This window comes from Megalobrama amblycephala, linkage group LG1, assembly GCF_018812025.1.
Source record: "Megalobrama amblycephala isolate DHTTF-2021 linkage group LG1, ASM1881202v1, whole genome shotgun sequence".
Classification (NCBI taxonomy): domain Eukaryota; kingdom Metazoa; phylum Chordata; class Actinopteri; order Cypriniformes; family Xenocyprididae; genus Megalobrama; species Megalobrama amblycephala.
Genome location: NC_063044.1, coordinates 70,211,994 through 70,239,405, shown reverse-complemented (window position 1 = coordinate 70,239,405; position 27,412 = coordinate 70,211,994). Strand labels below are relative to the sequence as shown.

At 39.7% G+C, this 27,412-nt stretch overlaps 1 protein-coding gene across 2 annotated transcripts; it reads right to left on the bottom strand.

The window, feature by feature from the left end:
- Positions 1 to 26,398, bottom strand: LOC125248339 (C-type lectin domain family 4 member E-like). 2 transcript variants are annotated; one of them, XM_048160103.1, is made up of 7 exons: positions 26,225 to 26,398; positions 18,753 to 18,756; positions 13,325 to 13,406; positions 11,267 to 11,302; positions 4,012 to 4,133; positions 697 to 812; positions 1 to 467 (listed from the first exon to the last, which is right to left on the bottom strand). In XM_048160103.1, the coding sequence occupies exons 3-7, from the start codon at positions 13,380 to 13,382 to the stop codon at positions 338 to 340; spliced, it is 462 nt and encodes a 153-aa protein (XP_048016060.1). In that variant the 5' UTR covers positions 13,383 to 13,406; positions 18,753 to 18,756; positions 26,225 to 26,398; the 3' UTR covers positions 1 to 337. The 2 variants fall into 2 exon arrangements, with proteins under 2 accessions (XP_048016060.1, XP_048016051.1); XM_048160094.1 differs by lacking the exon at positions 18,753 to 18,756 and having other exon boundaries at positions 92 to 467; positions 26,225 to 26,366.
- Positions 26,399 to 27,412: the final 1,014 nt, after the last annotated feature.

Sequence of the window (27,412 nt, the reverse complement as noted above, 5' to 3'; positions counted from 1 at the left end):
ATCAGATTGAATAAAATCATATTAAGATGATGCAGCAAGAAAAGAACACATCAGAGTGTTCAGAGACATCTGCTGTCTCAGATTATGCTAATTCACTCAGAGATTCAGGTTTATTATAGCAATAAGAAAATAATGACAGTTTTACATTTTTCTTTGATCTGAATATCCAGGATATAAGAATATACAGAATTATAAAATGAAACTGACATTACGAAAGCAGGTAATATATGATGAAATAAGCTGACAGGGTTTTAAAAGACAGGAACGATAACAATTTATCCAATTTTATGCCATAAGATAATAAAAGTAAATGCATGTCAAGATGAGATGAACCCTTTTATTCACAAAGAACAGTGCTCTTATCAAGGCATGGGATATCATTCCAGTTTCCCAGGTTGGGTATTGGATTCATAATAACACAGTCCTCATTTCCATCATTGTTATTCGGCTCACCGCTCATCCAAAACCTGAATAACAGAATAGAATCCCAAATTCACGAGTCAGCAATTCAACAGTAAACTAAAGCAGTACAGAAGCAAGAGTGGAAGTAAAAGAACAGAGAAGTACAAGAGAGATGAAGAGTTTTATTTTAAAATAATGTATTTGTTGGTACTTGTGTCTTCAGCTGTTTTCTAAAGGTTATGAAATATGAATACAATATACTCAGTAGTTGTCTGTGAGTGTTTTAGCACTTACCCTTGATTGAGTGGTGTATTATCCACCCATTTCATGTTGCCTTCGATCTCTAAGTCATTCAATCCAATCCACACGGACACATGCATCTTCTCCCTGACCAATGAAGATACCAGCCTCTGTGTGTGAACAAAAACATGAATAAATATTTCCATATATTTATGATCAATATATTAAATGGTTTAATTATATTGAAAAACTATAAAACAATATATTGTGTTAATATATTACAATATGTTGAATAATACATAATACACTGCCGCTTTTCGTATATTGAAAAATATGTTACTATATATTTACTATCACTGTACAATGTAATTAGTTGAGTATAGTTAGAAATCTTGAGGAAACCAATTGCCTTACATTTCTAAATCATGTTTAACTCAAAGTTGAAAGTTGTTGTTTCTTTAGACACTTTCCAAATCCTGTACTACCAGTTGTAATGATTTCTCAGAGTATTTTTGTTATGTGCATCTGTCTTGTGTCTACTATTCTTTGTGTTTGTTGTTAATACTATCCATTTTCTATGTTGTTTACTCAATACTATGCTATATGTCTCTATTTTTTTTTTTCTTAATTGTCATAATTGTGTTTCATAATCATGATATGCAACTGCAATCATTTCTGTTTCTGGACTGGACAAATGTCTACTATCCACTTAATTGGCTATGTTAAATGACTCTGTCATGTTACTACTATTGTAAAGCATCCTTGAACTTGGGAAAGGAGCTAAATAAATTAAACATTATTATTATTATTTTTAATGCAAAGTCATACGAAAGAGTATTGGGACACTGATAGACTGTGCATTTATTAAACTGCAAATAATTTGCTAAAGGTGCCCTAGAACGTTTTTTTACAAGATGTAATATAAGTCTAAGGTGTCTCCTGAATGTGTCTGTGAAGTTTCAGCTCAAAATACCCCATAGATTTTTTTCATCAATTTTTTTAACTGCCTATTTTGGGGGATCATTAACTATGCATGATTCAGGCTGCGGCCCCTTTAAATCTCTCGCTCCCTGCCCCACGAGCTCTCGACTATAATACAGTGCATAAACAAAGTTTAGTTAGTGTGTAATGTTGCTGTTTGATCATTAACATCATCTGCAAAGGGAGATTCGCTACAGAATTCGCTTTTTAAGGACTACAACAAACAGCTGGTAGAGACTACAATGAGCTTCTTCCCGGGTTGGTGACATCACTAACCCATATATTTACATAATCCCAGCCCCCCCCAAAAAAAACACAACAAAGGGGTGAGGCCATGTTGGGCTGCTTTAGAGAAGAAAAGTTGATACAATTAAATACAAGAAACAAACAAAGGGAAGTAGGTGAACAGTGTGTTCTTGGGGGCACAAATACTTGCACAAAGCTTGTTTCAGTTGCTGCCCGGGTAAGTCTGGGATTTAGTCTGGGACTTACGTTACACTGCTAACCTGCTCTAGAGCAGGTTTTATTCTGGGTTAGCGATTGCAGACCAAAACAGGACCAATCAGCTGTGAGCAAAGTGTATCTGATACAATAAAGCCACTCCCCCTGTATCTGTCGATCCAAATTAAATCAGTTTATAGTGATTTTTTTTTTTTTAATTATTTTATTAATTGCTCATCTTTTACTGCTAATTATTTATTATTTTTGTAGTATATGAATTATAATGATGCATACTTCATATGTAATATATTCAAATAATTATATTAATTGACAATTAATGTTAAACTCTGCTTTTAAATTGATATAAATATAAGCTTTTAAACAAATTAAGCTTATGTGTATTCATTTGAGCTCTTTGTGAAACTATTATAAATTATTATATTATACATTTTTAGCATATTTCTTTGATTCACATCCTGCATTGATATATTCAGATATTTTCTTTTAGTTGCCTTCTCAATTTTTTACTGCAGCAGCAGTGTTTATTCCTGCCGTGTAAATGTGTGTAATTTAAAGTTAAGTTAAATTTAAATGTAAATTTAATATTTTTCAGAACAATCTCTTAATCTACAGAAGAGAAGTGAATTTGACGTCTCTCTCATGAGAAGTCAGTCAAACTGACTCTGCATGTTCCGTGTGATTGGCTGTTTGCTGCACGTGTCACACTTTCAGCTGCACGTGCTTCAGAGTTAATCGCAAACCTGAGTTGACAGAGAAAGTTTATACTGAGCATTGTACCATTGAACCGGATCTAAACCAGGTTGCGTTTATCTGGATTTGTCAACTCCAAACCTTCTGAAACTCAGAGTTTGTTCTTCATGCAAACAGGCCACCGAATCTAATAATCAGTGATTAACCATAGCAACAAACTAGAGCGTGGGTGAGTAACCAAGGTAACTAATATGAACAGGCAAACAGAGAAAAAACAAAACAGTTGTGATAATCAGATAAAAAAATAAATACATTGTGCACAAAACATTTTGGACTACTACTATATATAGACACATGCAGATCAACCCTGTGTTCCATTTGGATGGGCTCACCCCTACGCCCTAATCCATTCAGAGGGTTTACCCTCCGGAGTGAGAGCTTCGAAGGGATGAAGGGTGTAGGGGTCAAAAAAACTCTTTTTTTGGAACGCACTTCTACGTCATCTTAACGACAATCAAGGAGGAGTAAATTGTTCATGCTGCACCCTTTGTTTAACGTTAGTTTATTTATTTATTTATTTTAGGTTTATCGTACCATATTGTGTCTATGTATTTGAAACAAGTATTTTTGTCGAAGTACAATGATGTTTTGACCATAATAATGTACCAAATCTAACTCGTATAAATATTACAGTAGTATAGAAAAATATTATACATACATTTATAGGTAAAATCTCCTGCACCTATTCTGTGACGTCAAAGAATCCCTATGCAAAGGATCATGGGGGCCCGAAGTGTCCATCAGTTTTACCCTTACAAATCCTTCGTTCCGAAGGGCCCTTTGAAGTGGCCAGTTTTAAGCCCTTCGGTTTGGAACGAGCCTTCAATATGGTGGCCATGATTTTTTTCACTCCGAAGTGCCCTTCAGAGGGCGATATATCCCATTTGGAACGCATTGCAAGACTCAGCATATGACTCTTAAAAATGACTCTTCATGCTGCAATGCATGCTGGGAGCTTCCATAGTGTAAAACTCATCCATGCTTCAAAATAGTAGTAGTTCAAAATATTATAATTTATTAATCAATGTTGTTCAATATTTTTGTATTATTCAAACTATGTATTATTCAATATATTACATTATTTATATAATTTAATAATTTATACAATTTAATATATTGATCAAAAATAAGTGAATAATACTATATTCCTTCCACAGATCACTTGCACAAACCCACCTGCTTCTCAACACTCTTGATAATGACCAGATCTCCACCATGATTTATGCAAAACCGTCTGCTGTCAGACCAGGTCATCGGTACCGGGGACATGAAAAACCCATCCAAACTAAGCGCATTTCCTAACAAAAACACACAATTTGTAACTGAATGTATTATTGATACTGTAAAAAAAAAAAAAAAAAAAAAAAAGAAGAAAAGAAAAGAAAAAAAATAGCAGTAAAATACAGGCAGCAGCGAACTATGTTACTATGAAAATCTTAATAGTTTGAAGGAGTCTTACGATGATTGTGCCCCTGTGACGTCACATAACATCTCTGTTCCAAACTAGCTTGATTATATAAATGCTTTTTTTTATTGATGACGAGGATGTTTTAAGTTATGGAACTTGTAGGATACAATAATGATACAAAGACCTCTTATATGACAAAAAAACAAAGAAAATGTGATATCTCATGTCATGACCCTTTAAATGTGGGTACTTTTACTTTAACTTGAGTACATTTCTAATGGAAAAAATTTACTTTTACTTCGTTACGTTGGGGGACGTTCCTCTTGTTACTTTATTTTAATGCATGTTAAGAAATACATAAGTTATTCTAATTGGTTTGAATGATTTGTTGAGATCCCTGCACGCACTGAATCATCTGAAGCGGTCGTAACAGGGAATTTAGGAAAATCAGGAGCATTGTGCCAGTGGATCTAGAGTCAATTAAAAACAAATCTGTAAATGCATCCCGTTGTTTGTCAGCGATGAAGATATTTATCGGGCCTAGTTGAACATCTGCGTTTACTGTCTCTGAACGACTCAGGTAGGCTATAGCTCCATTTGATCTCATTTCATGTAATATAACACCACTACTACAAAGTATGGCATTACCAGTTTTTTGAATACCTTCACTACCATTGTTTACAGAGTATGAAATGATCAAATGAACACCCGTCAATGGGCAGTGGCGGCGACCTGTATTCCTTTTACTTTTCCTCGAGTAAACATTTACTTGTACTAGTACTTGAGTACAGTTCTTGCATACTCTACCCACCTTTGGTAACTTACTATTTTCCATTTAAGCAGTAATATATTGTAGCAAACCTCATCAAAGCCGACACTCAGAGACTGTCTGAAATCAGAACCTATACCCTCATTCACTATTCCCTACAATTTACTATAGTCCACGCAATGCAGTGAGTGAACAAGTGAATTCAGACACTGAGAAAGAAGACATCATATGTTACTATGACAATCTTAATAGTTACTCGAGTAAGAGTAAAAAAGTATTAAATGAAAAAACTACTAAAGTAGTTAGTTACTAATATAAAAAGAGACAAGCAGAAACACAAGAACTACATCTGACTTCAGCCTCACCCTTAGATAAAATCAACTGAAGATAAAAGAAATTGAATCTCTGAAGATCTGAGGATTAAACAACTCCACAAACAGCATTACCAGCTTCACTTATTACTAACCAGACTGACTTTATTCCTGTCATCTATAGAAGTTCTTACTGAGAATTAACAGAGGTTCAAATGTTATGTTATTTTATAGAAAATGTTTTATTTGAAGTCACCATTACTGCAAATAATGTTGCTTTAGTTTAGCTCTTGACTTTTTTACATTAGTTTTTCTTTGGCTGTTGTAACAGTATTTTTATAAAACACATTTGTTGTGGCAAGAAGAGTCAAAAGAAATTTTGATCAAGCGATGATGGTTATGGATTGATGAATACATAATCATCATGTAGTGGTCTAATAAATGATCTTATGAGCTTAATCTTTGATTATATAGGTAATGTGCTACTTTATTTATAGCAGCCCTGTGTCTCTACAGCACAAGATCCAATAGTGTTATTTTTAAAAGATATTCTGCAAAAAAACAACAAAAAAATCTAACTACTTTGTCATTTAAACACACACATACATCAACAATAAACATGAGAATCTCAACAATAGTGACAATCAAAAACATCAGATAAAAAGATCAACTCTGAACATCACAAAACAAACTACTTAAGTCACAACAAAAACAGCAAAAGTAAAAATAGTAAAAATAAATGAAAATACTACGATAGTTAAGCTGCATAAATTATTCATGCCACAATTCATGCTGGGAGACATGGATGGTTTTTGATTGGTGGTACCCAGCAAGCACTGGCTTTAGGCTTGTTCGAGATGCATCGGTGCTGCGCAGACTGATCGGCGTATGACATCAAACTACCACGAGAGCATTCGGAGAGAATACGACTTCTCATGCTTATGAATCTCTCTCATGGCACTTTGATGTCATACACTGCGCAGCACCAATGCATCTTGATCAAGCTTGTTATGTTGATTGTCACCATTGTTGAGATTAATATGCTGATTCTTGATGTCTGTGTGTGTTCAAGTGATGAAGTAGCTTGAACTTTTTTCTAAAAAAAAAAAAAAAAATCCTTCAGAATATATTATCACACTTCAAGCTCATGCTGTAGAATCACAGGTCTACTATAATCAATAATACAAAATTAACACAATCGCATAATCAGATTTTGGACTTTAAATAAGCCCAGTGATTCAGTTCATCACAAGATAATTGTATATGTCCAAACATAACCAACAACGCCATGTTCCCATTCAGTCGGTCATGTTCGACGTACGTCGGACAGAGCGAAGAATAGGAATCTCGCTAGAGAGGCCAATCTACTTTGAGTGTAACTACAACGAGCCAATGCACATTGGCATGCAATAATATGCATCAGCTGCTCGCCTCACAGCGCGGGTATATAATGAGGAGCAGGTGCGTTGCATCTTCAGCTTTTCGCTTTGGAAGAGCTTTTTCTATGAGCGTGTGTGACGACTACGTGTCAAGAAAGCTTTTTTTGGTTGATCTCTCTTTTTGTTTGGTGCAGGCGGACAGCACTGCAGCGGGACCGATCTCTTTTGCTTTCACTTTCGGTTTTGTTTTGCCTTTTGAAAAGAGCAAGCCAGTACAAAAGCCGTTCTCACGGCTGGTGAACGGTGCGCTTTGAGCGCTCAAAAGCTGTTCTCACAGCTGGTAAGAGGGCAGCTACTAAGAGAGAGCACACGGCAGGCTGCACTATTCCCTGTCTGTGTTGCAGTGGTCATTCCCCTGCGTGCTTCGGCACCTGAAAAGAGCAGTCCGAAAAGAGCAGTCCTAAAAGAGCTTACACAAGTAGATTTGTGTCTTTTTAAAGATGTTGTTCTACTTGTGTGTTTCTGGATGCGGTCGTTATCTGTCACCGCGGGATGGTCACAAGCACTGTATCACATGCCTGGGCTTAAAGCACGCTGAGGCAGCGTTTGTGGATGAGTCATGTACCCATTGTGGGAAGATGACCATCGCGGAGTTGCGATCTAGACTCCAGCTCCTGCAAAGGGGCGGAGTCCCAGTTCCGTTGCCTTGATACAATCCTCCTCAGAGGGTTGCTTCGGGCAGCGGTCCTGGTGATCTGAGGATCACGGTGAGCGCGCTTCCTTCGGGGAACCAACCCCCTAGGAACCCTCATCCCTCCTGCACTCCGCAGCCAGTAGAGCTGCCGGGGGAACGCGGTGGACCACCCCAGAGGTGTGTACCATCCGTATCCTTCGGGGCTCCCCAGGATGACAGGATGTCGATCGCTGCATCGGAGGGTGAGCCTGAAACTTCTGGGGATGACGATTCGGCGCAGCTGCCTCCTTCTGGAGTGACAACTGTGCCCGATTCGGACCCGGAAATGATGGCTATGCTTTCCCGGGCCGCCAACAGGGTCGGGCTCGTGTGGAATCCTCCACCGTGTCCCGAACCCTCGAGGCTGGACAATTGGTATCTCGGGGTGGCCAGGGCTGGTTCTCAGCCCCCCACCCCAGTGCCCTTCTTCCCGGAAGTGCATGAAGAGCTCACTGGCTTGTGGACGGCACCTTTTACTGCCAGAAACCGAGTCGGTGGGTCCTCCTCCCTCACCACCCTTGACGGCGGAGCGGCTAAGGGATACACGCGCATACCCCCTGTGGAACGGGCCGTTGCTATGCAACTGTGCCCTAACTCCACCTGGCGGGGGGAGCCGTCTCTCCCTTCCCGGGCCTGTAAGTACTCGTCGGATCTTACCGGCAAGGCTTATCAGGCCTGTGGGGAAGCCGCTTCTGCCCTGCACGCTATGGCGTTGCTGCAGGTCCATCAGGCCAAGGCACTGAAGGACCTGCACGAGGGTGGTCATGACCTACAAGTTCTTCAGGAACTTTGTGCTGCGACGGACCTCGTGCTTCGTGCGTCAGTGGGTCATGTGATGTCCACTCTGGTGGTCCAGGAACGCCATCTCTGGTTGTGTCTCGCGGACATGAGGGATACCGACAAAGTCAGGTTCCTTAATTCCCCCGTGTCCCAGACCGGCCTCTTCGGCGACGCCGTCGAGAACTTTGCCCAGCAGTTCTCGGCTGTCCAGAAGCAGTCTGAGGCCATATCCCACATCCTGCCGAGGCGGTCAGCTGCTGCACCCCCACCGCCCGCAGCACCTCAGGCTGCTCGTCGCCGAGGGCACCCCGCCGCGGCCGCCCCCGCTCCCCAGCAGAAGCCTCCACCCAAGCGGCGCCGTGGAACCGGTCATGGTCGGGGTGCCCAGCCCGTCCAGGCCCCCTCCAAGAAGGGCGGCAAAGCCAAGAAAAAGAGGCCCTAGGATGGGCGACCCGGAGATGGAGAGGACTGCTCTTTGGGAGGTGGTGACTGCACCGCTCCCTCCCCCGGAGGAGGGCTGGGTGGAGAATCCTTTGTTTATGTCTGTTTGTGTTCCGCCTGTTGGCTGTTGGGCCAGCGGTACCAAAATTTTCAATGAAAGAGTAGTTTCCTTCATCTCCAGGTCCGAAGAGCAGTGGGAGGGCAAGCACCTCACCACTCTCATCCCCCTCTTCTTTCGCCAGCGGACAATAGCGAGCAGCGGGTAACCAAAGCCTTGACTGCTCCCTCTGTCCAGCCGTGGAACCAGGTAAGTGTTGCCCAGCACACTGTGACGCCGCTTCAGGCCGCCTCGCAAAGAGAGCCCCCCGACCCGCGTCCCTGCATTCCACCTCACTGCCCCACTGCGGGTACGCCGGTGGTCCCTTTGGTCCCGCTTGTACGGTCTCTGCGAGCCTGGTTAGCGCTCCCCAGTCCGCCTCGCTGGCTCATTCGGACCATCAGGCTTGGCTATGCGATTCAGTTCGCCCGGCGTCCCCCCAAGTTCAGGGGCGTCCTCTTCACTACTGTGAAAGATGTCTTGCGTGCGGAGATCGCAGTCCTACTGGCGAAGGATGCGATAGAGCCGGTCCCTCCAGCCGATATGAAGTCAGGGTTTTACAGTCCCTACTTCATTGTACCCAAGAAGAACGGTGGGTTACGACCTATCCTGGATCTGCGAGTCTTGAATCGGAGCCTTCACAAGCTACTGTTCAAGATGCTCACGCAGAGATGCATTTTCGAATGCATCCGTCGCCGGGATTGGTTTGCAGCGATCGACCTGAAGGACGCGTACTTTCATGTCTCGATTCCTCCGCGACAAAGGCCATTCCTGCGATTTGCATTGCCTTACCCCCCGAGGTACTTAACACCATCACTTCGGCACGTGCACCGTCTACAAGACGTGCTTAGGCCTCGAAGTGGAACCTGTTCGTCGAGTGTTGTTCTTCTCGCCGAGAAGACCCCTGAAGATACCTTCTTGCAGCAAGGGTTGGAGCGTAGGCTGTCTCCCTCCACCCTCAAAGTCCACACTGCTACTATCTCCGCTTACCACGACCACATAGATGGCAAAACTGTTGGTCAGCACGACCTGGTCGTCAGGTTCCTTAGGGGGGCGAGATGGTTAAATCCTCCTTGACCTCCCTCCATACCCTCTTGGGACCTTGCTCTGGTGCTTCGAGCACTTCAGATTGCTCCCTTTGAGCCCTTGCAATCAGCAGACTTAAAGATTCTGTCTCTGAAGACTTTGCTGCTGGTTGCATTGGCCTCCATCAAGAGGGTATGGGACCTACAGTCATTTTCGGTCGACGAATCGTGCCTGGAGTTCGGGCCAGGTGACAGCCACGTGGTACTGAGACCCCGGCCTGGCTATGTGCCCAAGGTTCCTACCACTCCCTTCAGGGACCAGGTAGTGAGCCTGCAAGCGCTGCCCTCGGAGGAGGCAGACCCAGCCCTGGCTTTGGTCTGTCCAGTCCGCGCTTTGCGACTGTACATAGACAGAAATCAAAGCTTCAGGACCTCAGACCAGCTCTTTGTCTGTTACGGAGGCCAGCAGAAGGGAAAGGCTGTCTCCAAGTAGAGGATGGCCCACTGGATAGTGGATGCCATCGCCCTGGCTAACCAAGCTCAGGGCGTGCCCTGCCCGCTCAGGTTGCATGCTCACTCCACGAGAGGTGTAGCATCCTCCTGGGCGTTGGCTCGTGGCACCTCACTAACAGACATTTGTAGAGCTGCGGGCTGGGCGACACCTAACACGTTCGCTAGATACTATAGCCTTCGTGTTGAGCCGGTCTCCTCCCGTGTTCTCGCCTCAGGTCAGAGGCACGGAGAGGCCCCAGCTTAGTGTCGGCTTGCTGCGCTACATGCGCTCTTTTGCTCCAGAGAGTCCCTACGGGCAGACCCTGTTGAGTCCTCCGGTTACCCTTCGGCAGCCGACGTGGCAGAGTGTCTGGCACCAGGCCTATACTCCGTTGCATCCTTGAGAACCGACAAAAGACATTTTCTTTTGGCTTTTTTCCTATAATAAATGTGCTTTATAAACACTCAGTTAAAGCAACCAGAGAAAAAAAAAAAAAAAAAAAAAAAAAAAAAATACGATATGTATCACGATATTTTGAAAAAAATTAAACAAATTCTAATAAGATTTATTTAAAAAACATTAACAAATTTCAATAATTTTCCTTGTTGTACATACAAGTTCACATTTTAAGGTTTAATAAAAACCTTCTGTATTCAAATTAACAGCTGAATAGGCCTGTCTGTTACTGAAAAAAAAAAAAAAAAAAATTAACATGAACTTAGAATTAAGAATTAAGAAAAGGCACGGCCGCACTGCTTCTCCTTCTTTCCAAAGCACTTGCGCTCCTGTGGCGTCGGTTGTTGCTATGCAACCATGAACTGCGCTCTTCAAAGGGAGTGGGAAGTTTCAGCAAAGGATAAACTTAAGGATTACCTTTACTATATATGTATATATTTATATAACACTTGTTAAGGTGGAGAAATGCACAGGTTTTGAACATTTGTACTGTACTAGACATACACACTGACAAGAGAAGAAGACAAAAGAAGCCTTACCACCACAATCTTTATTTTCAACATGACGCGTTTCCACTTAAAAAGAAAGAAATACACATTTTAAAACAGAACTGCTAGTAGCAGTAGTGCTACAACAACTACTAAATATACAGGTGCTGGTCATATAATTAGAATATCATCAAAAAGTTGATTTATTTCACTAATTCCATTAAAAAAGTGAAACTTGTATATTATATTTATTAATTACACACAGACTGATATATTTCGAATGTTAATTTCTTTTAATTTTGATGATTATAACTGACAACTAAGGAAAATCCCAAATTCAGTATCTCAGAAAATTAGAATATTACTAAAGACCAATACAAAGAAAGGATTTTTAGAAATCTTGGCCAACTGAAAAGTATGAATATGAAAAGTATGAGCATGTACAGCACTCAATACTTAGTTGGGGCTCCTTTTGTCTGAATTACTGCAGCAATGCGGCGTGGCATGGAGTCGATCAGTCTGTGGCACTGCTCAGGTGTTATGAGAGCCCAGGTTGCTCTGATAGTGGCCTTCAGCTCTTCTGCATTGTTGGGTCTGGCATATCGCATCTTCCTCTTCACAATACCCCATCGATTTTCTATGGGGTTTAGGTCAGGCGAGTTTGCTGGCCAATTAAGAACAGGGATACCATGGTCCTTAAACCAGGTACTGGTAGCTTTGGCACTGTGTGCATGTGCCAAGTCCTGTTGGAAAATGAAATCTGCATCTCCATAAAGCTGGTCAGCAGCAGGAAGCATGAAGTGCTCTAAAACTTCCTGGTATACGGCTGCGTTGACCTTGGACCTCAGAAATCACAGTGGACCAACACCAGCAGATGACATGGCACCATCCCTGACTGTGGAAACTTTACACTGGACTCAAGCAACGTAGATTGTGTGCCTCTCCTCTCTTCCTCCAGACTCTGGGACCCTGATTTCCAAAGGAAATGCAAAATTTATTTTCATCAGAGAACATAACTTTGGACCATTCAGCAGCAGTCCAGTCCTTTTTGTCTTTAGCCCAGGCGAGACGCTTCTGACGCTGTCTGTTGTTCAAGAGTGGCTTGACAAAAGGAATGCGACAGCTGAAACCCATGTCTTGCATACGTCTGTGCGTAGTGGTTCTTGAAGCACTGACTCTAGCTGCAGTCCATTCTTTGTGAATCTCCCCCACATTTTTGAATGGGTTTTGTTTCACAATCCTCTCCAGGGTGCGGTTATCCTTTTGGGTTTTTGTGTGCACCTGTATATATATATATATATATATATATATATATATATATATATATATATATATATATATATATATATATATGAATGAATGAATGAATGAATGAGTGAATGATATATATACTTCACTGTGGACTGCCTTGTTTACTGGCACTGTAAATAAAGTACACCCTGCACGGAAGTGCTGTGCAAGTAAGCCATTGTTTTTTATTTTTTACTCCCGTTACTTTTCCCTCCCCAAAGCGAGAAGTGGAGCTCGCTTCACTACACCTTTGCAGGTGTTTTGAGTTAAGTAGCTGATTAGAGTGTGGCACCAGGTGTCTTCAATATGGAACATTTTCATATTATTCTAATTTTCTGAGATACTGAATTTGGGATTTTCCTTAGTTGTCAGTTATAATCATCAAAATTAAAAGAAATAAACATTCAAAATATATCAGTCTGTGTATAATGAATGAATATAATATACACTTTTCACTTTTTAAGTGGAATTAGTGAAATAAAACAACTTTTTGATGATATTCTAATTATATGACCAGCACCTGTATACTGCAAATTAACAGGCATATTTGGTGTTGTGTATTATTGTCAAAATTAATAATATAATATCATTCATAAGAATCAACAACTTTAGCTGATATAATGATATAATTATTGTTGTTTTATTGTCTTAATATTATCATAATAATTAAATAAATAATAATTAGAATTAATAATTACTCAGGTGCACATACTGTATTAGATCATTCCTACTTCTGAATAGTCATTACAGAGTCCCAGATGTGCTTCAATTCATGGTAAAATAACAGTTATGATGTGAGACGTGGAATAATAGTTTTACCTGAAGCATTCAAAGCGACCAGAAGACAGATAGACAGATAAACAGTCCAGACCGCCATCGTTTCTCAGAGAACACTGGAACTCTGCATAGATTTTAAACACAATTATACACAAATAATTATTACAAAGATTTGTATTTTTGTGACATGAACCAGTAGATCAATGTGTACAAACAATGTTTTTATATAGTTTGTACTTGGTGGATCACAGAGCCAGTGCAAGATGAGCATTTGTGGTTAAAGATTTATTTATTTTATTTTATTTTTTTAGGGCATGAGCAATCGTTTCATTAGATAAGACCCTTATTCCTCATCTGGGATCATGTAGAGCCCTTTGAAACTGCATTTAAACTATATCCAAATGTATTCACTATATGGATAAAAATCCTGGAATGTTTTCCTGAAAAACCATCATTTTCTTTTCAACTGTAAAAAGTACTTTATAAAACTCTTTGTACTCTTTGTAAAAAGTAAAACAAAACAAACAAACAAAAAAAAAAAAAACATTTTACTTGAAAATAGAAAAGGTTGTACTGTTTTTTTTTTGTTTGTTTGTTTTTTTTTTTTTTTGCATTTTACTGCCTTATGTATGACAAGTGCAATGACAAGTACCTCAAGGTGGTTTTGTTCATGTAAAAATATACCTATTTGTCATGTTTGAGTTTGTTATATTTGCAATTATAAGGTCTGATTGCTCTGGCACTGTGGTATTGAGAATGTATTGAATATTAATATCAGCATCACATGAAATTATACATATCATTCCTTAACACAGCATTGTCATGCACACAGAAGAGGACAGATGAGGTGAGCAGCAAACAAACAGTGCTGCCTGCTGTCTGACCTACGTTTGGAGCTTCGTGGAGTTTATCCTAAATCCTTCTCTTTATTCCTATTCACATAATATAACTTTCTTATTTTTCACTAGATTACCTATTGCATAGTATTACTAAACGGAACGATTTATTACTAGTTATCTACCAGCGTAATCACCTAGTGTTAGCCATAGCCCGCTAGCCTGCTAGCTACCGTCTACTTTCTTTTTTCCTCTAAACCAACCTTCCTTGTCGATTTAATGGCGGATTTATCCGATGTATGTTATTCTGATCTGTCCTCGCCAGATCGGGAAGCTGTGGAGACGTTGCTGCCCGGCATTCATCGATCCACCGCGAGGTACAGCGTCCCGCACATCACCCTTGCCCCAGGCACCGGCAAGCGACCGAGACATCCAGCCAGCGAGTCCCGTGTGCGTTGCAGTTTTTCGGACGGCGTTCATCAAACACACGGTCAGTCATGTCCGACGATTATCATGTGTATTAAATGTAACATGTACAGCTTAGCTCTTTCTGTCAGCAGTGAGACTTACACATGTGATAAATGCAGGGATATTGTCAGGCTGACAGAGAGAATCTCAGAATTAGAGACACGCATCCAAACTTTAATTGAGGATAGTGAGAATGAAAGGGCCTTAGATACTGCTTTGGATGCGACTAGCCTAGTAAACACTGCACATTCGGTTCCGGTTGTAGAAGCCACGCAGCAGGCTAACTGGGTGACTGTGAGGCGGCATAGTGGCAAGAACAAACACCACTCTTCCGTTCCGATTAGAACATCAAACAGGTTCTCCCCACTCAGTGACGCACCCACTGAGAATCCTGTTGAAAGTGCCCTAGTTATTGGCGATTCTATTACACGGAACGTGAAAATAGAGACACCAGCCACCATAGTCACATGTTTGCCGGGGGCCAGAGCACCTGACATCAAAGCAAATTTAAAAGTGCTGGCTAATGCTAAACGTAAATATTCTAAAATCATTATCCACGTCGGCACAAATGATGTTCGACTTCGCCAGTCGGAGATCACTAAAACTAACATTAAAGAGGTGTGTGAACTCGCAAATTCAATGTCAGCAGAAGTAATTTGTTCTGGCCCTCTTCCTGTTCGTCGGAGTGATGAGATAGTTAGCAGGTTATCATCACTCAATGGCTGGCTGTCTAAGTGGTGTCCGCAGAATAATATAGGTTTCATAGACAATTGGAAAAGCTTTTGGGGCAGACCTGATCTGTTGAAAAGAGATGGTATTCATCCCTCCCGGGATGGTGCTGCTCTTCTATCTAGAAATTTGGCAAATAGTCTTAGAGCTAAACCATGACAAACCAGGGCCCAGATCAGGACGCAGACAAACTGGCTAAACCGACCGTCTGCTAGCCGCCTCACGTCACAGAACTCAGATAATTCACAGCACATAGAAACTCTTTCACCTAGATATTATCACATAGAGACTGTGTCTGTACCTCGAACTAGTAAATACAAAAAACTTAAAAAATTTAATTGATGTTCAAAAAATGAAAATCACAGATAAATCAGATAAACAAATGATAAAGCTTGGGTTACTGAATATTAGATCTATTTCTTCAAAAGCACTTATTGTAAATGAAATTATCACAGACAATAAACTAGACTTGCTGTGTTTGACAGAAACCTGGCTAAAACCAGACGATTACATTACTTTAAATGAATCTAGTCCTCAAGGTTATGATTATCGACACAATCCTCGACAGAAAGGCAAAGGGGGAGGTGTTGCTGTAATTTATAGTAATATATTCAGAATCATTCAAAAGAATTTCAAATATAATTCCTTTGAAGTGATGGTGCTTTATGTAACATTATGTAAGTTGACATTTGTGCTGGCTACTGTATACAGGCCACCAGGGCACCATACTGACTTTATCAAAGAATTTGCTGATTTTCTATCAGAGTTAGTACTGGCTGCGGAAAAAGTCCTTGTTGTTGGTGATTTTAATATCCATGTAGATAATAATAAAGACGCATTTGGATTGGCATTTGCAGACATTTTAAACTCTATTGGAGTTAGACAACACGTGTCAGGACCCACTCATTGTCGTAATCATACCTTAGATCTAATACTGTCGCATGGAATTGATATTGATGCTGTTGAAATCCTACCGCAGAGCGATGATATATCAGATCATTATTTAGTCTCGTGTATAATACAATTAGCCAAGGCTACAAAACCACCACCCAGCCATAAATATTGTAGAACCATCACGTCTACCACTAAAGATTGCTTTATAAATAATCTCCCCGAGCAGTTTCATCGCCTTAGTATACCTGACAACTTAGAAGAACTCGATGCTGCAACAGAAACTATTGGCTCTCTCTTTTCCAGCACATTAGATGCAGTCGCTCCTTTACGTCTAAAGAAGATTAAGGAAACTAATCCAACGCCGTGGTATGATGAGCACACTCGGGCTCTAAAACGAGCTGTTAGAAAAGCTGAACGTAGTTGGAAGAAAACAAAACTAGAAGTTTTTCGCCTTTCGTGGAAAGAAAAAATGATTAAGTACAGAACGGCTATAAGAAATGCTAGATCTACTTATTTTTCAAATCTCTTAATAGAAAACAAACATAATCCTAGGTATTTATTTGACACAGTGGCTAAATTAACTAGAAACAGAGATTCAACTGCTGACGTTTCCATAGAGCACAGCAGTAATGACTTTATGAACTTCTTTACTTGCAAGATTGATAATATTAGAGAGAAAATTAAAAACATGCAACCGTCTACAGTTTCGCTTCAGACAGTGCACTGTAGTGTCCCTGAGGTAAAACTAGAATCATTCGCCGCTATAGGAGAGGAAGAATTATCTAAACTTATCAAATCATCAAAATCAACGACATGTATGTTAGACCCAATGCCGACTAAACTACTGAAAGAAATGCTTCCAGAGGTCGTAGGTCCACTTCTTGATATAATTAATTCATCGTTAACACTAGGATACGTGCCAAAAACCTTTAAGCAGGCTATTATTAAACCTCTTATTAAAAAACCTCAACTAGATCCGAGAGATTTAGTAAATTACAGGCCAATCTCGAATCTACCTTTTCTGTCAAAGATACTAGAAAAGGCAGTTTCATCACAACTGTGTTCCTTTTTAGAAAGAAATGGAATCTGTGAGGATTTCCAGTCAGGATTTAGACCGTACCATAGTACTGAGACTGCTCTCGTTAGAGTTACAAACGATCTACTCTTATCATCCGATCGTGGCTGTATTTCTCTATTAGTGTTATTAGATCTCAGTGCTGCTTTTGACACTATCGATCACAACATTCTTTTAAAAAGACTTGAAAACTATATTGGCATTAGTGGAATTGCTTTGGCATGGTTCAAATCGTACTTATCTGACCGTTATCAGTCTGTAATAATTAATGAAGAGATGTCGTATCGATCACAGGTTCAGTATGGAGTACCACAAGGCTCAGTACTAGGACCGTTGCTTTTCACTCTGTACATGCTGCCCTTAGGAGAGATAATTAGGAAGCATGGTGTTAGTTTTCACTGCTACGCTGACGATACTCAGCTCTATATTTCCTCGCGCCCTGACGAAACCTACAAATTCACAAAACTAACAGAATGCATAGCTGACATTAAAAACTGGATGACAAGAAATTTCTTATTATTAAATTCAGAAAAAACTGATATCCTAATCTTTGGACCAAAAACTTCCTCACGAAAAAACCTTGAATACTCTCTAACACTTGACGGGTGCTCCATTAAATCTTCGTCCTCAGTTAGGAACTTGGGTGTGCTCTTCGATACCAATCTTTCATTTGAAAGTCATGTTTCTAGTATCTGTAAAACCGCCTTCTTCCATCTAAAAAATATATCTAAATTACGACATATGCTCTCAATGACAAATGCGGAACAGTTGATTCATGCATTCATGACCTCAAGACTAGATTATTGTAACGCTCTACTGGGTGGTTGTTCTGCTCGGCTTTTAAACAGACTACAGTTGGTCCAAAATGCGGCAGCTAGAGTTCTTACTAGAACCAGAAAGTATGACCATATTAGCCCAGTTCTGTCAACATTACATTGGCTCCCTATTAAACATCGTATAGATTTTAAAATCTTGCTACTTACTTATAAAGCACTAAATGGTTTAGCTCCCCAGTACCTAAGTGAGCTCTTAATGCATTATAGTCCTTCACGTTTATTGCGATCTCAGAATTCAGGCCAGTTGATAATACCCAGAATATCAAAATCAACTGAAGGCGGCAGATCCTTTTCCTATTTAGCACCTAAACTCTGGAACAATCTTCCTAGCATTGTTCGGGAAGCAGACACACTCTGTCAGTTTAAATCTAGACTAAAAACACATCTCTTTGCTCTTGCATACACATAACACATTATCAATACATTAACATTTTTCAAATCCGTTAAAGGATTGTTACGCTGCAATAATTAGGTCGGCCGGAACCGAGAACATTTCCTATAACACTAGATATACCTGTACATCAGAATAAGAATGGCATCTACGCTAATATCTGTCTCTCTGCTTATCCCGAGGTTTTCCGGGTGCTGGATCCAGGCCGTATCCAGATCAGATGGAGAACCTGTGTCTGGACCTGACTACAACGCAGCCCAGGAGACAATGGGCCTACAGATCCAGTTCTGGCTGCATAGATTTTTAAATCCCCGTATCCGCTTACAAATATATATATATAATCTATTTTTAATCTCTATAATAAAAATGTATAATTCAGATTTTGATCTCCATATCCATTTACATATATTATATATATCTTCCAAGGGGTTTTTTCCCTCCTAGGACTTTTTTCCCACGCTGGGTTTTCTCCTAGGGGGTTTTTTCCACCCCTGGGAGTCAGCCGACATTGGCTTAATGTAGCACCATCTTGTATATGTTACATATTACCACGCTTGTTTGTACAGCTTATTTTTAACCACTTCCCTTTTTTTCTGTGCTTCTAATATGTAAAGCTGCTTTGAAACAATTACCAATTGTAAAAGCGCTATATAAATAAATTTGACTTGACTTGACTTGACTTATTGGAGGTATTATAGAACAGGCTAAAGGTGAACAGGTAAGAGGAAATAGTCAGTGAATGGCAGATGGTGAAGTTAGCTGGTGGTAATACAGTCCATGTATTGCAGTGAAGACGGTGATGCAGGCTGAGTGGAGAATCCAGGGAAACAAAACACGGAACAGAAGACAGGAGATAAATCAGGATCACTGGTAAGTAGTGATGGCCGATTTCAAAACACTGCTTCATGAAGCTCCAAATCTTTATGAATCTTTTGTTTTGAATCAGTGATTCAGAGTGTGTATCAAACTACCAAAGTCATGTGATTTCAGTAAACGAACTGTTCTTCTGACCTGTTCCAGTCAAAAACCATCAATACAGTCCATACAAGAAACAAGAAAACCAAAACAGAGAGCTTAGAACGGCAGGTGAACAATAGCTAAAACTCGACAACAAAGGCAGAAACAAACTCAGTATAAATAGACAGACACTAATAACATAATACAAGACAGCTGGGTGCAATGAAGTGGGCAATGTATCGGGGAGAGAGCGAACTGCTCGGTGACTAGAGTGGACTGATGGACTGGAGTGGGTGTTGGAGGTATCTGAACCATACCATTCTTGCGAAGGTACAAGTAATTGGTGAAGTTTAGAGTGATTAACAGAGATTAAAGATTTCCTTGAGGACTGCATCTGGGTGATTCAACCTTTCCGCTCTAGACCAAAACTTCTTCTTATGTCTGCTGGAACTTGTTGTATGTCTGCAGGCCATCCTGACTGAACTACTTCCATGACCATTTGCAACTCTCAAAGTGAACACGTACCTTCACTCTAGGGGTCAAACAACTAAAAATCAAGTCAGGAATCTTGGTGTGATTTTGGAGTCAGACCTGAGTTTCAGTAGCCATGTAAAGACAATAACTAAATCAGCATATTATCATCTCAAAAATATTGCAAGAATTAGATGCTTTGTCTCCAGTCAAGACTTAGAGAAACTTGTTCATGCTTTCATCACCAGCCGGGTGGATTATTGTAATGGGCTCCTCACTGGTCTTCCCAAAAAGACAGCTGCAGCTCGTACAGAACGCTGCTGCCAGGATTCTGAGCAGAACCCGAAAACATGAACACATCACACCAGTCCTCAGGTCCTTGCACTGGCTTCCAGTTACATTTAGAATTGATTTTAAAGTACTGTTGCTTGTTTATAAATCACTCAATGGTCTAGGACCTCTATACATTGCAGATATGTTCATTGAATATAAACCTAACAGATCACTCAGATCATCAGGATCAAGTCATTTAGAAATACCAAGGGTTCACTCAAAGCAAGGAGAGTCTGCTTTTAGCTGTTACGCCAGCCGCAGCTGGAACCAGCTTCCAGAAGAGATCAGATGTGCTCCAACTGTAGCCACATTCAAATCCAGACTCAAAACACATCTTTTTATCTATGCATTTGCTGATTGAGCACTGTGCTATGTCCAAACTGTTTGCACTTTATTTTATACGTATTATCTTTTTATTCTTTTAATTCCTTTTCCTGTTTTTATTTCATTTTTGATGTATTTTATATCTTTTATGTATCATCTTGTTATTCTGCTTTTAATGCATACTGTTATTTCTATTCCTTATGTTCTATTTTAATTATTCTTTTTTATGTAAAGCACTTTGAATTACCACTGTGTATGAAATGTGCTATACAAATAAAATTGCCTTGCCTTGCCTCTTCATCTTCTGCTGTTGCAGTTCTGAATGTGTTCAGCTTCTCTTTTGAAATTGGCAAACTGCAACAGAATGAACTTGTAACTCATCTTCCAAGAGTGGCTCAGATAGTTCTTTTATACAACTCTTTGCCAGACTTGTAGCTGATACGTAAATCATAGAGCTGCAATCTCATCAGCATTCTCTGGAGTCTCAGAGGAGCTTTTTGGAGAGACTTTTTGAATACTGTCTCCAGGGGCTTATGATCCGTCTCCACTTGTACTGTCTTCCCATAGACATACTGGTGGAACCTCTCGCATCCATAGACAATCGCCAAGAGCTCTTTTTCTATTTGGGCATATCTTTTCTGACACTCAGTAAGAGAACTTGAGCCAAATGCCACTGGTTGGCCTTCTTGGAGCAACACTGCTCCCAGACCTTCAGCACTTGCATCCACTGACAGCATTACATTTTTGTTGAAATTGAAGTACTTCAACACTGGGGCGTTGCTCACAAGTGACTTCAATTTTTCAAAGCTCTTTTGTTGTTCTGACTCCCAATGCCAAGCTATATTACTCTCTAGAAGTTTCCTCAGCGGAGCACTGATGTCTGACATGTTTGGAACAAACTTGGCCAGATACTGCAGCAGGCCTAAGAACCTCATTAGTGCAGCTTTGTCCACAGGCTCTGGCATGTTCTGTATCGCTCTGACTTTCTCTTTGTCTGGCTTCAACCCTGCAGTCAGAATGTGTCAAACATTGCTGACTTCAGTCATCCTGATCTTGCATTTGTCTTTGTTCAACTTCTAGATTAATGCTTCTAATTCTATCTAGCAGTTGTCATAGTCTCTTGTCATGTTGTTCCATGTCTTCACCCCACACCAGAATGTCATCTACTATGTTCATAACTCCATCTGAGTCTTCTAGTCTTTGTGCAATGCACTTTTGAAACACTTCTGCAGCTGACACTATGCCAAAGGGAAGTCTCAAGAACCGGTATCTCCCAAAAAAGTGTTGAAAGTATATAGTTTGAAGCTATCTTCATCCAGCTGTACTTGCCAAACCCATGACTGGCATCAAGCACTGAGAATACTTTGGCGACATATGGGTTGAGCTGTATATGGTGCAGTCCTGGTACACATTCTTAACCAGTAAACACATCTTTGTATTCATTCAGAATGTCAGTTTGGTCTTTGTTCTCTTCTTTGTAAATTCTTTTAATCAGTCCGAGTTTGGAGCATGCTTCTCTTCCTGGATAGCTGGTGAATCCTCATCTACAATTTGGAATTCTAGCTCAAACTCATCTTCTTTGTAACCACATTTGAGCATTACCTTGACCTTTGGCTCCATCGTGTGGCCTGAATATGTAACTAACGAGCAGTTTGACTTCTTCAGTGATGTTGTCTTGTTAGAGGTTTTCTCAAAGTCTTTATAGGACAACACGTTACACTCTGCTCCTGTGTCTAGCTTAAAGGTTAGTATGCACTTGTTTATTCTGACTTCCTGCATCCATTTCTTGTTTTCACTTTCCAAGGTAGAGACTGTATTCATTTGTGCCAGCCATTTGCTAGCTGTCTGTTGACTTTGTTCAGTTTCGTGAAAAATGTTGTAAGTTGACAATCGTTGGTTGTCAATATCATGTTGCTGGTTAAAATTCGCAAACATTAATTTATTGCACATTTATTGAAAAGTCTGAATTTATCAGAAGTCCGAATGTGTGAATATAAAACCAACTTTACCCAAGTAGCCTTCGCTAGGTTCAAATCCACTTCCCTAAGAAGCCTAGCTCTCATGGTGTCATTGTTAACAACACAGACAATGTGATCTTTAATCAAGTCATCAGTTAATAGTCTAAATTCACAATATTTTGCCTTATTTTTCAAGTCGGTCATGTATGCATCAATGGTTTCGTTCGGTCCCTATGCTCTCGTGAAAAAGATATGCCTCAGATACGTAATGTTCTTTCTTGGCTCACAGTAATCTCTAAACTTTTCTTTGAGCACATCAAAATCATCCACATCATCATCAAAATCAATGGTATTAAATACCCTTATAGCATCATCTTCAGCCACGTGAAAAAAATGTTGCACACTTTACTTTGTCACTCTTCTCTGCATTGCCAGTTGCAACGAGATACAGGTCAAACTTTTGAATCCACGTTCAACAGTTTTCTGCCAGATTTCCTTCAAAACAAACTGTTAGGAGGCTTCAACTGCTCCATCGTTTTTTTTGACACCATGTGATATTGTAATATTTGTTGTGTGTATATTTTAATAATTTACAGAGACACCAGATGAACGTGACTATGGCTGCGTCCGAAAACTGAAAAATGCTGCCTTCCGAGGACACATTTCAAGGTAAGAAGGCATCAAGGCGCGTCCGAATCCAATGTTAGCTTCACTTCCTGTCTCATGAGATACCTTCCTCAGATCGATTTTTGAAGGAAGCATAGATGTATCCTTAGCTGCCTTTGATATCCCACAATCCTGTGCTTTCCATTCTGTGACAGTTGAGCTAGAAAAATAAAGATGGCGTCCGAAGGTTGCGTTTGCTGCTCAGTTTGTGTATAAATGTACGATTTTGATCAACATTTCAATTTTGATATCATTTCTATCGAGAAATTACTACTGTAGTAATTAAATATTTATTTAGTTCTCACCAAAACTCGCGCTATATTGCTGTAGATCATTAAACTGTTACGCTGCCTCAGAAGTCTGTCCTAAATCAATTTCGTGAGGTACCTTCATGCACAAACGCTGCCATACAAGTCATTCTCTTATAAGATAGCGATGCAGCAAGACAGCTACCTAGGTTTTCGGACGCAGCCAATCTCTTTTTTACTCATCTCTTGTTCTTGTTACCACAGGTTGTATCCACCCACACATTTACAGATGGAGAGCGCCCTCAACAGGTAAGGAGTAATAACACAATTACCATACATCACATAATGAAACAAGGTGTTGATTATTTTAACTTTCATCTCCACTTTACAAGGTTCAACTGAGCTGTATTATTACCAGTTTCAATGGCATTGATTCACTGCACTGACCAACACTGATGACATTCATGCAATAACATTGAATACATTCACACAGGCAATAACGTATGGAGCCCCGCACAAGATCATTCGCTAAATCGTGTGCACAATGTTCCCTCATCTGAATGATTAACAGATTTACAACGCACATACTGTAGAACATTGTAATATTTAATAACATTTTATGAAAATTGTATTTTGTATTGAAGAAAAGAAGATTTTTGTTATGCTGTCAATAATAGTTCTTAGAGAGAAAATCAGAATTGGCAAAAATCAGCACTGGAAGATCACACTTACAAAAAAAAAACATTGCAATCGGCCAAGATAATTGCCTGCATTTAATTAATCCATAACTGCTTCTCAATCAAAATGTAAGAAGTACAAAAAAAAATTAACAAATATTTTCAATTGTCTCTAATCAAACAGATTTGTACTTTATATGCACTAACAGTTCTCGTGTTACATTCATAACATGAGCGTCACTCCAGCAGCTAATGCAATCCACGGGAAAAAGCAATACGAAGAAAAAAACATCTTAAACTGTGAAACACAGGTCAAAGTTCACAAAAACAGTGATTCCATCCTTTAACCGACTTAAGCCCATGACTAAACACACACTTCTATGTGCAACAGCCTCAACACCTGTCAAAAATAAAAAACTTCCAAAAATAATCACTTTTAAAAATGACTTAATCATAGGGGTGTAACGATAAAATCGCAGTACGATATTTTGCAATGCAAAAATGTTACGATATGTATCGCAGAGTGATGTCGATACTTTTACGATATGATGGCAATCTAAAGCCTCGTTTACACTGCACGCGTGTGCAGCACGTTACGGCTCCGGCAAGGTTTTGTTCCATCCTCTGCGCGGTGTCAACTCACACCAGAAGTGTTTCAGAAGCGAAGCGGCTGGATTCGCGAGACCACTAGATTTACCTGTCTGACGTTGTTTTCGTTGATTTTTTTCATGTTTTTAATGGCTAAATGGTTATATTTTGCCCGGTTTAATTGTGTTTATTGCTATGCCATATTTTATTTTGCTGTAGCCATACAGATGAAGTTAATACACTTAAAATTCCAGTTATGGACAACAAAAACAAAGAAATTTCAAGTTTTTCAACTTTGAATCTCGTCTTCAGTTTATGACCTCCTAGTGATGTGAAATATGAGCTGGAGTTTACTCAGGGTGATTATTTTGACTTTATTTTGTATTTGAGCTGCGCGTCTTGGACGCGGCGTCCGTCAAAAATAGGCGAGGCGCCAATCTTTAGTGAAGCGGCGCGTATGCGGTGCATTTTCCAGGTGCATCAAGATGAAAAATTCTCAACTTTTCAGAATGCCGCAAGTGCACCGCAGGCCATGTGACAAAAACCAACCGATCAGCTATGGCCTTTCCGTAACAAAGCATCGAAATCTCAGTCGAACAACTGATCATAGCTGTACAGGGTGGTTTTTATATCTTATCTCCATAAATATATCTAGTAGTAAAGCTAATGCAAGGGCTAGAAATAAATTTTTTCTTTTCCTGAAATTTCCTGATCCTCTTGGCGAGCGCAGTTCATGGTTGCATAGCAACGACAGACGCCACGGGAGCGAAAGTGCATTGGAAAGGAGGAGAAGCGGTGCGGCCGCGCCTTCCACTTATTTTTAGACGCAATATGTGAACGTCCCTTAATTAATTAACTAATTAACTCCTAGGATTCTTAATTCTAAGTTTGTTAATTTTAAAGATTTTTTTTCAGTGACAGACAGACCTATTCAGCTGTTTATTTGAATACAGAAGGTTTTTATTAAACCTTGAAATGCGATCTTGTATGTACAACAAGAAAAATTATTGAAATTTGTTAATGTTTTTTAAATAAATCTTATATGAATTTCAGTTTCATTTTGTTCAAAATATCGTGATATGTATCGTATTGTGAACTCCGTATCGAGATACGTACCGTATCGTGACCTGAGCATATCGTTAAACCCCTACTTAATCATGTTCTGGACTCATCTGCCTGCATCATCGATGAGGTGTATCCTCCAACATTAGCTACTATTGAATGCATTAAAACATGTTAAGCACTTAGCATGTTAAGCACTTAACATGTTAAACATGTTAACTAAGCATTTAGAATCATTAATTCACCAAACAACATAAAACATAATCTACATTCTGAATAACCAAATAATAATAATAAAATAAATCTAAGCTCTGTTCTGGGAATGTTCCGACAGAACTAATATTCCCAGAATGCCCCACAAATCAAAAATGACTAAATGGGTTTTAGTAGGCTAAAAGTGAGATAAATGTAAATGTAGAAAAGTCAAACCTCAGGAAATGTGCTCCGAACAGCAAACTGAGTGTTTCTGCTGGATAGTATATCAGAGATGTGTCTTGTTTTCTTGAACTCTTGATGTATTCTTTTTCCACTATATTGTGGGTTTAAATAAGTGTACTCATGTTACGTAAGATGTGTGTCAGCCAATCAGAAAGGATCTGCATGTTACTGAGATGTCTGATCTCGCTAAATCACATGACTCTCCGAACAAACACCACATTTATTTATTTTCCTATTATCACATTAATTTACCTATTCATTTATTGATCAGGACATGCAGTCTCTTTAACAAATAAAGCTCTGGAGGTAAATGTGGCTTGAACCAATTGCAAACATGACATGCAGTTTTTAATGCCTACAGGAGATTTTGGTAACATGATTATTAAACTTTTGTGGTATTCATAGTTGACTGTGGCATTGACACTTACAACGTCAATATGCCCTTGCTAGTAATTTCATTTAAGGGGTTTTCATGAGGACAGTCTTGAAACTTTAGTAAAATGATAAATGGAAAGTGAATCAGATTAAAACTGCACAAGGTTCAAGAGAAGAGGTGCAAATGATCAGATTTCAGATTCATCTGTGGTTCCATAAAGTAAATGTTCACATGAATGTCAGCCACTGAAATAATGCTGATGCATAAAGTTCATCTAAATTGTATTTCTCATCTGATGAAGCTACACTAAGGCTTTTAGTTTAAAGTAGGACAAACTGAGGTCTCTGAAGATGGTACAAAAGCTGTCAATGAAGCAGCAGCAGCACCATTTACACAATAATACGTGCCTTTAACTCTCTAAAATTTGTTGGGTTATCATTTTTTTTTACCCATGTTCTGTCTTCTTCTAGAACTCTTGCTCTTCTTCACTGTAGTCTTCGTTTATCTCATCTCTGCTGGTGATTTCAACATGTTTTCTTCACCCCATGTATCCTCTCGATAAGCTCTGTTCTTGGTTACAAAACATTAAATTCAGGAACCTAACTTTCACAACTTTTGCTCATCTCATGCTGAGTCAAGTCAAATACATTTGTTTCTACATTAACACCATTTTAAGTATTGCAGGTACTTTATAAGCAGCGTTCAATCATCTTTATATGGCTTTAACTTAAAAGCAAGCAAATAACATTTCTTTGCAACAGGTAAATAGCACATAACGGCCATAGTGACGGCTTACACTCGGC